The 16079-nt window shown below is 41.4% G+C and overlaps 1 protein-coding gene across 1 annotated transcript in view; it reads left to right on the top strand.

Annotated features, from left to right (window-relative positions):
* thsd7ba (thrombospondin, type I, domain containing 7Ba) overlaps positions 1–16079 on the top strand; it is a 131184-nt gene that overhangs the window by 48891 nt on the left and 66214 nt on the right. The window contains 2 exon segments of the mRNA XM_048239796.1: positions 14104–14606; positions 14608–14957. Coding sequence (XP_048095753.1) covers positions 14104–14606; positions 14608–14957 — 853 coding nt within the window.

The raw sequence follows: 16079 nt of genomic DNA on the forward strand, positions 1-16079 counted from the left end.
TCACTCCGCAAGTAGTCCGGTCACTTCTTAAAATGGCACTTCATTGAAAAGTGAAACCAGACGGTTGATCAGCTGTGTTCTAAAGAATGTTTGATTCGAGTGTGTTGCAAACTATTTGTTTCTCAGCAAAAGCCACGACGAAACGGTAGCAAATAAATGTAAAGAGATCATGCAGAGTTTATTTTTTCGTTTTGGCAAGTAGCCGTATAATAAGTGGGATAATGTATAGAACGCCGGTCATTGTCAGGAAAATAAGTCCCTTCATGGCGAACTAAGACCCCACCGCTGGCGTGTTAAGGTCCTGTTTACCCTGTCGGGACTTATTTTCCCGATAATGACCGGCGTTCTATACATTATTCCTTACTGAACATAGTTGTACAAGAAAAGGAACTCCATACATAACAGTAACAGTAGTGACAATAGTAGTTTCAGTTATTTGCCATTAGTAAAAAAAGTTGTCTTGAACATCCATTACAATTACCATTCTTTCAAGAACAAAAATGCAGATTTCAGAGACATGCCAAGTATTGCTATACTTCTGTGCAATTCTTACCTTTTAATGCTAAAATATACCGCTTTTAATTGTCAAGTTGAACAAGTATGCAGTGCCGTTCTTAGAGTTACACGCTTCTGCAGGAAGACGAAGCAGGAGATTGCTGTGCAGTTCAGTATGGAGACGATCCATTTCAACCATGCTGAACAATGGACTGAGGCAGACAGTCAGCATGCGCTACCTTGTTTCAGCCTCTGATAAAGTGTCCCCTTGTGTGCAGTGTCCTGACGGCTCCCTACTCCTGAGAGGATGTTCCTCTCAAAATGCCTAATTAGCTCCTAATTATCCCTGTCATATGTGTGAGCGTTGCATCTGCACATCCCAGGCTCAGATTCCCTCTGGAGACAGTGAAAGACAGGTGAAAGCTTGCTGGGTGCCGTCATCTCCCCGGTTTTCACCTCCAGTGGTTTAGAGCCCATGACAACTGATAGAGCTTCAGCTGACCAGGAGACCTCAAAAGCTTGCTGTTACCTTGCTTAGATCAGCTCGCCATAAACATCATCCCCGGGAGCAACCTCTTTCAACTTGCAAAAATGTGTACAAATTGCTTTCTCCTCACTCGCTGGTTCTTTTATGTTTCTTTTTTCTTGCAAGACCATGCTTGTTTCAAAGGTGAAGGTTTGTTCATTACCTCTTCTATTGACAAAACCTAATTGTTGAGGCAATTGAATCCTCAGGTTTTAAGAGGGATTGGATGAGGTGTTTAAAATGCATGTCTTGTTGAGGCAGCAAATAACTTAAAGCAATTAACTTTTATCAATTAATTACTATGGCAAGAGGAGGCAAATTTGGGATTGGGCTTTTTATTGGTAGAGCTTGAAGAAATATGTGTTGTTTGCCAGAAATGTCAAGTTTCTACATAATATAAATAGCATTAAGTCCTTTGAAGGTGACACACATGGCAGAGTTTTTGTGCTGTAATTGATGCTGACATTGTATGATACTTGATCACAATATTTGCATGCTGTTTACAGAATCAGCTTTTTGGGCCAAGTATGTTGTGACTATGATTTTGGCTCAGGTTGTTGGTGGCTCTCAAAGCCATATTGCTGAATGCAAATACTAAACAGATGATACTATACGCAGACAATAGATAGATAATTAAGCATAACCTCTATATATTGAATACAGGCTTCATAAATAAAAGCAACTGTATGATGCATTAGTGCATGTAATAGTGCATACATGGCAAATAAACAAGCATTTTTTGATTAGTAGTGATATAACACAACACTTGACAAAATATTCCATCATAAACAATCAGGGTAGAGTATTTAACTCATTCTATTAAAAGGTTTTGTTTTACAGCAGACATAATGATGTCCTGGTGACACATTTCCTTACGTTTGCATTGATTCTCGATCCGATTTAATTTGCTCTCATTGCCTTCATTGTCCCACAAATGAATATGAGAAGAAAAAACATGTCTCTTGGAGCACAAGGAGGTAATCTCATGCTGCTTCCAGATTCCATTTGTCCCCAGGCTTTTTGGCCTAAACTGCAGGGAGAAAATAACATTCGGTTTTAATCACCCTGATGACCTGAAAGTGGCATCAAAATTGGTTCCATTACAGCTGACAGGTATGAATTACTCTGTCACTTGTCCTGCTGTTAAAGATCAGCAGCTACCATCCCTCCTCATCTCTAAAACATCTTCAGCTAACCAGATTGTTGTCTGTCATTATATGTGCCTTTTTCCAACCACCCTTTTAAGTACTTGTTTTGAAGACTTACATTTTTTCTAAAGCAAAAATTGCAGCGAACACAAGCGTGCTCCCCTGTGGTTAAAAAATATTATACCCTAGTCCCATTATCAGCAATCAACCAATTCCATGCACAGTGTCATTTGAATGTAATATGTATACTTTAGATGGACATAATACATAACGTGTGCACAATTTCTTCTAGCCATCTGAGAGGCATGTTATGCAGTATATAGTAGTGATGGGTGGTTAAGTCCTTGTTTTCAGATTGTGCTAGAGCAAGGTGCTAACAACGCCAAGGCAGTGGTGCCAGTGCCCAAGAAGCATATAGTTATAACAAATATTTATGTACAGAAGAAGATTCTGCCAAGAGCTTCTGCCAATTTAAATTACTAAGTTGAAATGTGTTCACAATACTGTGATATTCATTCAAGTTACTCATCAAACAAATATAAAAATAAAATAGAAATACTGTAAAACTGTTTTAGTATGGAATATAAACAGTAAGAAGATCTCAGAGTTCACACCAAGTTCACAATTATACTGAAACAAAGACATTTTTTCTTCAGATGTTCTATGGGTGCTCTGCAGGTTTTTACAGCCATTGTCCATTATTTTATGAAGTGAGATAGCAACCTCATCCCCTTATCATGCCATTGTCCTTTTATGCTCTGCATCCAATCACTAACTGCTGTACAACTGTGCCACAAAATGATGGTTTTATTTAGATAAACATGCCTTCCACCACATTTTTGATTGCACCCATGGCTGTATTCTCCCAGAGTCTCTCGAAATGTGGTGGCAGGCTCTCACATCATGCAGTTGGTGTTGTAAAGGCACCATCTGCCCCAAATTACAATGTAACTTCCAGAATGCCTTGTCTCAGCTTTTGTCATGCCTCGGGATCTGACAGCACAGAGACAAGGCAGCTGCCTTCAGTGCTGTACTACAGTACAAGCCAAATGAGAAAAAAATAGTGTGAAATCTACACAGTGTGAGTATGTATATATATATATATATATATATATATATATAGTCTTTTGTGAAGTTGTGTGTGCTAAAGGCTTAGGTGGAAAAATTATGTACTTGGCAACTAATGACACATATCATCCCCTGATCTTTTTGAAGAGATTTTTTTTAACAAGCCACTGCACATCCCATCTAAGTATAGATATCCTTGCAATTACACAGTGCTGCTGTGCATCGCACTGTATACATTTTATGCTCCATTTTAAGTTGATAATGAGGACTTTGCAATACCTTTACCTTTACGCTCACACAGTTTATTTATTGTTGATGTGGTAGATACTTCTAACGGAGTGCATTTTCGCCCAGGCTTCTGTGCCTGTAAAAATGTGTCTTAGTTCAATTCTGGATGCTGCTTCTCTTATTTACAGGTGGATGAAGAGGACTATCCCCTCTTGATCCCAAGGAGCTGAGCTCAGAGTGGCTCCATTCATCTTCTGTTCCCACCAATAAGTCACTAGAAAGAAATGGTTTTGCAGTATCAGCCAGCTCTCTAATGGGTCTGGAGATAACAACTACCTCCACCGCCTGGAATGGGTTTGTTTGGTAACCTGATAGAGAGACAAGAAAGGGATTATGGTGAGCCACTATTGTAGAGGCTGCTATTGACACTGCCATCCTTGGATCACTTTAACCCCCGAAAGCCCTGTATTCCAGTCTGACATTCTTTTTTATTTCTTAGCTGGAGGATGCAGTTTAGCTGATTTGTGTGCCATGATGTAAAAGTCTATTATTCACTGCTGTGCTAAATTAAGTGAAGAGCTGCTTGAGGACTGAAGCTTTTATCCCACTGCAGCCGTTTCAGTGAGGAGCTTTAACATGATGATAGAGACATCTTTTATCTTAAATGGTGATATGCCTCAGATAGTCATTTTCCCCAAAATGTCCAGACTTTTTTTTTTTTTTCTATGTACAGTGCCCACACTGTTTCTATTTACAGTAGATTTTATTTTTATTTTTATTTCCTTTGGCGAGACAACCACACTGACCCCAAATTAGGATATATGGTTTTTGCCCCCCACCATCGACTTTAAGGCAGCGCTGTCTGGAAGGTGCAAGAGTTAGGGTTAGGCTAGGCAGCACTGCCTTGAAGTCGACGATGGCCAAATAGACCATTAAGCCCAAATTAGCGTAATACTTTGGCAAAGGTGAACGGCTGGAATTTTAAGCCTGCCTGTTTAGCATAATGACATGGCCTCAGCATCCTTATGCAAGACACTATAACTGAATAGGGTAAAACAAATTTAACTAATAGGCTAGATATCACCATGACATTTCCCAGTTGATTACATACTTTAAGACAAGACAAGTTTTCTGAATTTTTATTTTTGAATATGTTAATGAGGTATTTATCTAATTAAATGTATGCTGATTTGCATACATTTCATCAAGTACAGAAATCTGAACATTGGATAAAGTCTGGTTCAAAATTCTCGTTGACAAATTCAAATTGTCAAATGTATTTACAGAGGGAGTTTTGGATATCTCTTTTTATAGTCAACCAGGAAAGTTTCATAGTGATACCTAGTTAAAATGTCTACCCTATTTACCTGCAATGACTTGCTTATGTGGAGGCCTATTTTATTATGCTAATTAGAAGTCTTAAAATTCAGAAAGTCAGAATTCAGCTTGGTAAACAGACCATTCTGAATCAGCACCAAACATTTATGTGAAATAGATTGTTTACTGACTTTTCGTTGAATTTGCTAGATGCATTTTCTAAATGTTTTCCATAGAATTGATCCTAGTCTATGACAACTTCAGTGTCGTCACAGTGAGCTGTGCATGTAATGAGCAGTGCATACAGTATGTACAATCATAAGTATTCATTTTGAGGCGTGTTTGAGTCATGCTGTACCATCGGATTTTTTTCTGGCATGGTCTTTGCTAACAACCTGTTTTGCATAGATATCGTACATTTACCAAAGTGAATCCACGAGCCCAACTCATTCTGGAGAGCGAGATGCCTAGCAGAGCATTTCTTGTCCATATATCTCTGATTTCTGTTCTAAGACTTTCACATGTAATGGCAAGACAGTGGGATTCATGTTGGGAGAATGGCAGAGGAGACCGGCACATTGCTTCTGCTTTGATTTTTTGTGTCTCCCCAGCTTTGCAGCAAAGCAGGTGTGGATGAAAGACCTGCCTTCCTTCTCCCCGAGATTTTTTAATGCCAGAGTCCACTGTTTCTTCACCCTGCCGCCTGGCTGTATATGACCATTAGCCTGTAGTTCTATCTCTGGACCAGTTATGAATAGTGCTCTGTTGTGCCTGGGGAGGGAGGAAGCTAACATTTCTAATGGTCAGAGAGCAGCATGGGGTGGATCAGGGTGATCCCTGATCCAATTAGTGGTCGCTTTCTAGTGCATTCTTGTCTGGGGCCTTTTACACTGCAGCAAACTGGATCTGACCTGGAGGACAGTCTGGGAAGGTCAGTTCTCTCTATGCTCCCCAGCATATTTACAGTGCATGAAAATGCACTGTTCTGTTATCCGAAGTCTTCTTCTTCTTCTTCTTCTTCTTCTTCCTCTTCTTCTCATTCTTCCCACCAAATTTCTGCATCTAATTCAGCTTTAACCGTTTAACGTAGAAACTTTGTTCAAACTTTGTAACGTAGGTCTTGAAAAGGACACGTGGAGAATGTATTTTTCACTTTTGTAAACTTTATATTTCTTGAGATATTAATAAAAAACAAGCTTATTTTTCCCCATAGACTTAACATGGGCTGATGACATCACAATGGGCTAATTAACTTGATTTGCACCTGTATCAACTTCCAGCTGCTCAACTAGGACCCATCAAAGGGCCAGTTAAACTGATTGCACCTGTATCAACTGCTTTCTGCTTAACTAGGCCAACTCTCTCTGTGTCTCTCCATTCTACAAGGATATAAGGCACATTCCATCCAACTTTCTATCCATTCATCCTCTTCAAACCATTCACTCATCAACCCATTAAACTATCCACCAACATCCATTAAACAATCTGCCTATCAACATCCATTCAACTTTCTGTCTATCAACATCCATTACACTATCTAAATTCAACTTTTAAACTATATACTCTGTCTCAGGCTTTAAGCATACAATCTGGCTCTATTAAGACTACAGATTCTGTTCCTATTTCCTCTGCCCACAACTGTTTCAAAATAAATGTCCTCACTACAATAATTCACTATTAAATAATTTAACTATTTAAACTACTCAACTATTTAACTGTTTAGATATTTCAACTGTCAGTTGTTATCAACTATGACTCCTGCCAACTGTTTCCAAATAAAAGTTTGTTTTGCATTTTATGTTAATACAGTATATTTATATTTTCATGCACTGGTAATTTCCTCGAAATTACATTTTCTAGTTTTCTCTGAAATGAGACACAATCTTTTTGTTTTTGTTTTGTTTTATCTGGAAGCTAATAGTGACTTGTTATTCATAGAGCTTGATAAATATTCACTTGGTTGTATCATTCCTTGTTTCCTGCGAGTGTGTAGAGGATGTATCGGAACTCCCCCTATTACCGACGGTCCCGTATTTCGGCCGTCTTGCGTGTATGTGTCACTTAATATCCATTTCTATACAAACCAAGGGGGCGGTTTCCTAAAGAAACGTAAGCACCCACACCATAGGTGTATCTAAATTAGCTATGTACCAAAAATGACATTTTACCGTGACTCAAAGAGCTGTAAACAGTGTTGTACGGCTGCGTGTACACATACGCTCCAGTGGAATTTTAATTTCATGACGTGAATTCTTGGTCTAACTGTTCATGTGCCATTGAAACGGCGTAAATAGGCGACCCATCAGGCCAGCACTATAACTCCGAGCGTGGTAAACAAAATCGGATATTTCAGGCAGTAAATGCTCCCGTTAAGAACCAAACTAGATTTTGTTCAAATCTACACACCTATGGCTACTGAAAAATGTAAGATTAATTTAGCAAATGTTATTTTGAAGTGTTAAAAAACATTGTTGTTTTAGAATTTCCGAACAAAAGTGGTGATAATTGGGGGTGTTACGATAGCATGTTTCATTAACAATGTGAAATTTTGGAGTGTCTTATCTGCTTTGGCGTCTTTTCAGACCCTTAGATGACCGAATGCTATTGCCTGACTCAATTTGATGTTATCTTATAGTAATATTAGACACCGAAAAGGGTAGAGATCTCATTTTCAACTCTTACAGACCTTAGATTAGTTTTTAGCGTCTATATTAATTCACTGTCTGAATCTCTGTCTTGCACAGCAACACTAAGTTTGATTCCAGTAGGATTTGTGCATTTGTGTTACTCAAATAAATTCTTTCAGTTTTATGACAAGTAATTTTAAATATGCCACCTCAGATTATAAGTCATTTATCTGACGAAATCACTGAAGAAGGCAAGAAAATATTCCGTCAAAGTCCTTAGAATGACTCTCCAGTAACACTCCATGCTCTTGCATACTGAGCAGGATTACCATTGCAACAACACATCATCAGTAAGGCAAAGCTAACCTGTCTCATAACATTGTAAATCCTGCTTGTTTCCCATTTAGTGCGTTAACAATCCAATGCTTGCTGGTCTCAGCATCACTATGATAGAAGAGCTGACATTCACAAATAAAAGGTTGCACCACTATGAATGTTTGTTATTAATATGCAGCAACATGGAAGCAGCAGTCTATGTCTAGTTGTTGCGTGGGCAGAGGGGCTCCATTAATGCAAAGGTCAGACAAGAATAAGATCTTATTTGAATTTCTTGCTGTCCTCTCCCAAATTTGTTGGACTCATCTTGTTTAGAATATCAGAGGATGCCATCATGTGCAAGTTCATGGTAAAGTAGATTTCATACAGAAGGTGGTCATGTTAATTCCATTTGTCTTTTCATTTGGTTGAGATGTACCGTACACTGTTTTAAGGATATGTTGTTATATTTTACGCTGGTCTTGTGGAATTTTGTGTTGTATGTTGCATGCTATTCATGGTAGGCTTCTGTCCTGCAACTGAGTTGCATGTTTTCTCCAAAACATAACCTGTAGCATTTGTGCTTTTAGATACCATGTTAACCATGTAGTACCGAATTGTGGAGTTGGACCATAAACATTCTGCATTTCTTTGTTGGGGAAGTAAAAGAGTGGTGAATGGCACACACAGGACTTGTAGCCTACATACAGTAGCATAATTCGCCTAATGCCACAACAATATAAAAAGTATTGAGTATTTTTGCACTAGTGGTTCTTCTGCTTGATTTTGAGTTATTTCCAATGTCAGTATTGTTTGCTTCAGACTACAATTTGCTAGAAGTGTCCTCACTCATGACATGCATCTGAGATTCAGTGGCATAAGGAGCCAACACTGAGCCCCAATGCAGGATTGTTCAGGCTGGACCTGAGCCCACCTCCCTAACCAGAGCACATAGTAACGTAATGTCAATGGCCATCGGCATAAACAGGCAATAATAAAGCATGCAGCTAAGTTAACCAGCACCAGCAAAATACACTGTACAACTGGCAACGGCATTAGAGGCAAGAGGCTATCCTATAGGCCTGTATTATCTCTGTTGCTTCTTTTAATCGTCGCTTTTGAAAACCACTTTTGTGTATTTAGACTTCATTACTCACCGTTTAACTCAAGTTCAGTCTTTAGATCCGTTTACCGTCTGTCATGCACTACATGTTCATAATTACCATGTCCCAGCATCCCTAGTGCCCAATTTGTTTTTTAACATCAAACAAAAATGCATGGAATCCTGATCTGAAAAGTTTATTCAAGTAGAACTATAATATGTTGCCATGATTTCATACAATATGTAACTGTCTTATCCTATTGTAGAATTTATTCAGTTAATAACACTCATAAAGACACACCATCTAACAGATGCTTGGTGCAGTTAAAAGGCCCAGTCATGCTAACATTATGAAGGTGGTTGCGGGTTTGTATTACATGCTTACCACTAATTATGCGTCTACTGAGCTGCCTGAATATGTGAAACAGCTTGATGTCCTTTTGATCCCCAAGGGGTGATGAAAGGACGAAGAGGTGTGTTGGTCTTTTGACAAAGCAGGGTGGAAAGGGAAAACCACCAGCAAAACCAGACTTGCTAGTGATCATTTTTCACCTGATTGTTTCATAAATTATCCATTTAAGACTTCCAGGATTCACTTTGGCGCCTTCAGCAGACATGCCCCCCAGCATTTCAAAGTAGAGTTACTTTTTTACAACACAGAAGCCTAATTTTACATACTCAGTGATTCCTTTTTTCTTTCTGTCAAATTCAGTGGAGTGCTTAATAATGCCTTTTTCTGCTGTGTGACAAACGCACCAGGCAAGTTTATTTCTGCTTCCGTCGTTCGGAAAGGTAGACTCAGTTCCACCCATTATCACTTATGTTGTCACGGGACAATCCAGGTCCAGCTCGACAGTTCTGCTCGACACATGGCCCTGTGTTGCCTATGGTGATGCAATAAACCATTCTGGCACAGGCAGAGAAAGCCTGCTCAGCCACAGATGTGCAGATCTAGATAAGGTCCCTGGAACAATAGACATCACTCTGAATTTCAAAAGAAGGAAGCCTTTTATTCATATTCATTTATTCTGTAAATGTTCAAGGTTTTTTAGCATCGTGACAGAAAAGAGGGATGGGGGGGGTTAACAAACAAGGTGTCCATATGCTAGCTTTCATCTTTAATTTTAATTATTCATCTGTCTGTGTGTTTGTTCATTCAAGAGATGCCTTGTTTCTGTGTATGGGAAAAAATGATCTCCAGCAGTGCTACAAAAAGCATGTTCAGTAAGGACAACTGAAACGTTAGCAGAGTTCAGCCACTATATTTTGTATATATTTAATTCTGACATTTCTGAAGTATATAGCTTAGAGTAGCCTGACATTTTCTTAAAAGCTCTTCATGGGATTCAAAATGCCGTTTAATTGCGGGTAGATGGAGAAGTTGAATTAACCTTCAGTGAGGGGAAGAAAGTAAGTAGCCTGTAGTAATCAGTATTCCATATTCTCATGTTTGTATGTGCAAGATCATAGACACTAGAAACATCCATACCCACGCATACATTACATTTCTCATTTTTATGTTTATTTCATGTTGCTTTTTAGCTTTTACCATCTATTCCACAATATCATGCATCATATTCATGAATTTGATTGGCATGTAATTCACTTCTGCCAGACATCCCAGTAGTGGTAGTACCTCTCTCAGACACAGAGAGCAGGCTAAAATATAATGACGTTCAGCGATGCTTGATCCTTTCTTCTCAAAACATATTTTTTCACAATGGCAATCAGAAGCATCCAACTGATGTATCCCAAAGACGTCCTATCAGGTTTACATTTAGTATATAGGGAGAAGCTGGATTGACAGCCGTGGGAGAGAATTCTCCCCATCTATTTAGAGATGTTCCCCTGTCATTCAGCACAGCAAACTAAATAAGGGGTGTGAAGTTTGATTGATAGATGATAGTTGTTCAGCAGGTGAGCGTTTTCCCTTGCGCGTCGCTGAGCTCAATAATTTATTAACTAATTAAGCATCAGTCATCAATGGTGTTGCTTTTACAGCCTTCAGACATCTGGGTGGAATGAGCTGATTCAGGATGTATTAAAAGATGGATTGACTGGGTGATGATAATCATATGAGTCGCTGCATACATGAATTTGATAATTAAAAGAGCCTCATATTGAATACATTTTGGGGATGTGATCTAGCATGGAAATGTGTTTATGAATAATGTTTCTCCATGCATGTATATCAGTTCATTAAAAGTGTTATGACAAATGAAATATTGATATGAATTTGCAAACACCAATGCAGATACAGAGAAAGTGAATGATCCTCATGCATAACCAATTATACACACAGCTGGCAGGGTTTGATGGATGTAGGGAGACGATGTGCACATTTTCGGAAGGAAATACAGCATTTAGTATAGAAATATGTAGCATAACAGTACAAACACTTTTACGTGCTTGTTTTTCATGTTCAACACAACCTTATTTTGGGTATGACTCACCAATGTGACTTATGGTCATGAAAATAGGCAAATTTCAAATAGCATACTTTTTTGTGTTAAAAATGTATACATTATTATTACATAGCACATAAGGGAGCGCATATATGACTATACAGTATACAGCACTTTTATGTGAGAGGCGAGCTGATGGATGGTATCAGTACAGTACTTTACAATAGGAGGCTTACTGTTTGTCCGTCTCCACCACATGTTGTGTGATAATCCAGCCTCAGTTAAGAGTGCTTTACCTGTAATTAGGACCTGCTTGGAATGGAAAGATCAGGTGGCCCAAGTGGCGGTCCCGGCGGACCCCTGGCTGTGCTGATGTAGTTACCGCGACAGAGAGAAATGGGCTCCGGGCTATTGGCTTCCGTCTTCAGGGAGAGGGGCAGGCCGGTGACAGGCAGGGTGATTATTCAGCCTCCGAGATGTGGACTGCTGGAGAGGAACTGTTTGGTGTGTTTGCCGCTCCTCCGTCAGTGTAATCATTCTGAATCACGCGCCCATAAATCACATGCACAGCACAGCTGGGTTCTGGCTCTGCCTGAGTGCCCAAGGTGGGGGTGGGGGTGGTGGGGTTGCTGTGGGCACACTGTTAAAAGACTAGCCCTGGCCAACCAATGTCTGTGTGGAATAACACCCTGTCTAGCCACAGCTGGAGTGAAGGAATCTCTAAAATGAGCGCCTCACTGGAGAGAGAGAAAGGGGTGGGGAGGGGGGTGGGGTGGGGTGGAGTGAGTTGGCTTCATGTGGAGGAATTTGGAGTGCTCACATGCTGGTGTGAAGTGTGACCTTTCACTGTTTATCGTGGCAAGCGGATTAGAAGTGTCCGCATTGATTTTGGACAGCAATTCCATTCTCGCCTCTAAACCATTCACAGTAGGAAGGGGACTTCTGTGTTGGGGGTTGCAAGTAGAGTGGCCCCTACACACTAGGGGCCAATCAAATGTAATCGTGGGCATGTGTTCATATGTCCTTGGATGGTGCATCAAAGTATTGAAGCTGGTAACGATATGACTATAAAGAATAATCTGCAATCAGTCAGTAATGTGACATGGTCTAAACAGAGAGAGGCACAACAGCTGGATACATTCCCAGCATGCAGATTCATAAAGTGTATGTCACTGGGTCACTGTATGTCTTTCGCAGAAGGGCTTTCATGGCTACTATAGCAAGTGCAACTTTCCCAAGATATCTTCTATCTGAAATATAGATAGGATGCTTTCTTGTTTAAGATAGTGACATGTAACATGACAGCCACCGAAATGAAAACAGTGGCGCCCAAGGACACTCGTAGGAGGGGAAAATCAAGTTGAGCATGCATTTTTCATGTCAGAGTCGGGGTTCTGTAGCACACAACTACAGATAATGGTACCGAATGTGATTGTGACCTCTTTTCATCTCAGATTGTGAGCTCTGCTGCATACAGAGTTTTTCCAGTGCAAGCTATGGTCCTTACATACAGTATGTACATACTCTAGCCTTCTTTATAAACCCTGTCAATATGTTGCAAAATAACACTATATTCATTACCGCAGAAGGACATATCATGGACACGTTTGTTTTGTTCAGTATCCGACCTAATTGAGGGCAACATTATCATGCATTGTACTTGCTTGTACATGTTGAGGTTGACATGAATAGTCTCAGCAGAGAGAACATGTAATGATGTTCTTTGAGCCTTATTACCTCGTTGACGTGCAATCGCCATTTGTTATTTCTCTGAAAATAGAGTGTTGCGCCTGTGAAGCCATTCCTTTATTAACAGAGACAAATAGAGTCACCTAGTATGGCGACATGTCAGGGGCTGTGAAAAGAAGTTAATGATATGCTCCGATGAACTATGGAACAATTCAGCAGTTTAGAATATTGACTCTTTGAGGTAAATATGCAAGCTTGAAGTTGATGTGGACTCTTCTCAAAGAATGTGTGATTTATAACCTTATTGCGAAATCACAGGAACTTACAAGGAATGCAATAAACCAACCTTTTTTTCAAACAGTATCCATCCTAATTTGATGTAAATGAGTCTATTGTTCATACAAGACCATGATAAATGTGTACATTGCTTCGGTCATTTCTGTTATTCCTCTCCAAAGGGTTCATTTCTAACTGTGAGGCATGACTCTCTTTTTGTTTGGAAACAAAGGCATGGAATTTGTTTGAACTAATTTTGTCTCTGAACCTGATAACAGAAAGACATCAAAGCACCGTCTGTTTGGAAAATCATTGTAATTGCTCTGCAGTCAGAAGACATTGCACAGCATTTGATGTGAAATATTTGAGGAGAGACACATTTGTTTTTGACTCTGAGCCTTAGATTGTGTCTACTCCATTATTTCTCTCAGCGCCCAAATTCTCTCAGGTCTGCTCTTGCCCACTCACTGGGTTAATACATTTGTGGAGACTACTTGTTACTGAGTATACGATGACAGCGGGCTAATACGCAGACAGAAATCATTGTTCCTCTTCCTCGTAAACAAGCAGTTTACTTGATTTTTCATATGTGTTGTGGAGCAGATGTTGAGAAGCTTTCTCTCTTTTTCTCTCTCTCCCCTCACTCTCTCTCTCGATTTCTCTCTCTCTCCCTCTCTCCCCTCTCGCTCTCTTCTCTCTCTCTCTCTCTCTCTCCTCTCCCTCTCTCTCTCTCTCTCTCCCTCTCTCTCCCTCTCCCTCTCTCTCTCTCTCCCTCTCTCTCTTTCTCCCTCTCTCCCTCTCGCTTTCTCTCTCCCTCTCTCTCTCTCTCTCCCTCTCTCTCTCCCTCTCTCTCCCTCTCCCTCTCTCTCTCTCTCCCTCTCTCTCTTCCTCTCTCTCTCCTCTCCAGGCCAGTGGGGGAGATGTATGGGCGTGGAGTGTGGCTCTGGCGGAGTTCAGACGAGGACGGTGTGGTGCGTCCACAGCGAGGGCTGGACCACGCACCATTCCAACTGCCGGCACGGCGACCGGCCCGAGGGCCAGCGCCACTGCTTTAAAGTTTGCGAGTGGCACCAGGACCTCTTCGAATGGGAGGTGTCGGAATGGGGGCCGTGCGTCCTCGTTCCCTTCCTCTCCAACGAGCTGCGCCTGCGCGCCGTCTCCTGCATCACGGCGCAGCACGGCATCCAGCGGCGCCGCGTCCAGTGCGTACGCACGTCCAACCGCACCGTGGTGACGGAGCGCATCTGCGATTTCTTCTCCCACCGGCCGGCGCTGGAGCAGGCCTGCCTCATCCCCTGCCCGCACGACTGCGTGGTGTCCGACTTCTCCGCCTGGTCCGGCTGCAGCAAGACCTGCGGCGTGGGGCTGCAGCACCAGACTCGCGTGGTCCTGGCCACGCCCATGTACGGCGGGGACCAACTGCCCCAACCTCACCCAAACGCGGACCTGCTCCAACCCTGTCCCTTGCCCCACGGGCGAGAATGAGTACGAGTACAGCCTTAAGGTGGGGCCATGGAGTGAATGCCGGCCGCCGCAGCACAAGGGCCTCTGGCTCAGTGGCCGCACCATGCTGGACTTCAGCGTCCCTTCGGGCTCTGAGAAGGAGAAGAATGCGGTCAAGCGTCACATCCAGACTGCCCTGCACCACCACCACCAACACCACCGCCACCACCACAACCCCAAAGCCTGGGACCTGGAGATCGGCTACCAGACAAGGCAGGTCCGCTGCACCCGGAGCGACGGCAGAAACGCCATGCTAAGGTAAGCCGCCCGCAACCGCATGTGCTAGGCTTCCCCCTCGACGCGTCCATCCAATTTAAGATAATCTGAGTACAAAAGATGCATACTTCAAAGATAAACACGCTGTGAAAATAAGCCCTTTAAAGGCCGAAATCCCAGATTACTCTCACTCTCCTGAGGTGTATCTGTGGCTCCAGTGAAAGGAATTGCAGTGCAGCAGGATTTTTTGGAGGCAGTCTGTGAAGTAGGCAGAGCTAAATCAGTTAGGCCCCCATTAATCTCCTTCCCACTGATGTAGCACACAAGGTGAGTGCTGAGACGTGCCTTGCAGCTGTATGGGCCAGCTGGGCCCTGAATTGAATGGGATGGAGAAGATCACGGTGTTGCGGTGTTACAGGTTTCTTTGGATCTGCTACACAAGTTTCAGTGAATGGTCAGTCCGCGGTAAGGTGCTTTTGTGATTTTTTTTTTCTTTTGTGAGTGTATGTGTGCATTTTTGCCTGGCTGTCGTACAGGTAGGGCTTGAAGTGAGGTTTCCCCCATCGTGTTTGAACTTGTATTTATTTTTGTAAGGCTAGGATTACCTGTGCCATGAGTTTTTCAAACCTATTGAAACCGAATTCAGTATTAGTGTACCATGTGGAGTTTTTGTGAAATATAAATTCAGTGTTTTGCTTGAGATTTCCATTATTAGACTAACATGCTTTTAATGTCAATTTCTGAACAGATTCTATCCACTGATATCAAAGTGACAATGGCTTATTATTGGTAACTGGGTCAGTCCGTGTCAAATCAGATAAGGCTGTCGCTACACCATCTCCAATTTTATTCAAACATTGTTGATATCATGAATGGGTCCCAAAAACCAAGGCCTATACAATATTTCTGTAGTAATTCTATGTCTTCATACTTTTCAGCCCTTGATATTAATTTAGTTTTACAGCTTCATTTCTGGGAAACTATGTTTTGGCATTAATATTTTGAAAAGTGTTATTCATAGCTAGCCTTAACTTTGCAGGGCATTAAGCAACAAATTATGAAAACATTGGAATTTCAAAATATGAGACGGGGCGGCAACCTGGACCAGTTTCCTGGATTCTGTCTGATTTGACACAGAATGACCCAACTGTCAAGACATCCAAA

The sequence above is a fragment of the Alosa alosa genome, chromosome 3, assembly GCF_017589495.1.
Source record: "Alosa alosa isolate M-15738 ecotype Scorff River chromosome 3, AALO_Geno_1.1, whole genome shotgun sequence".
In the NCBI taxonomy this organism is placed as follows: Eukaryota; Metazoa; Chordata; class Actinopteri; order Clupeiformes; family Clupeidae; genus Alosa; species Alosa alosa.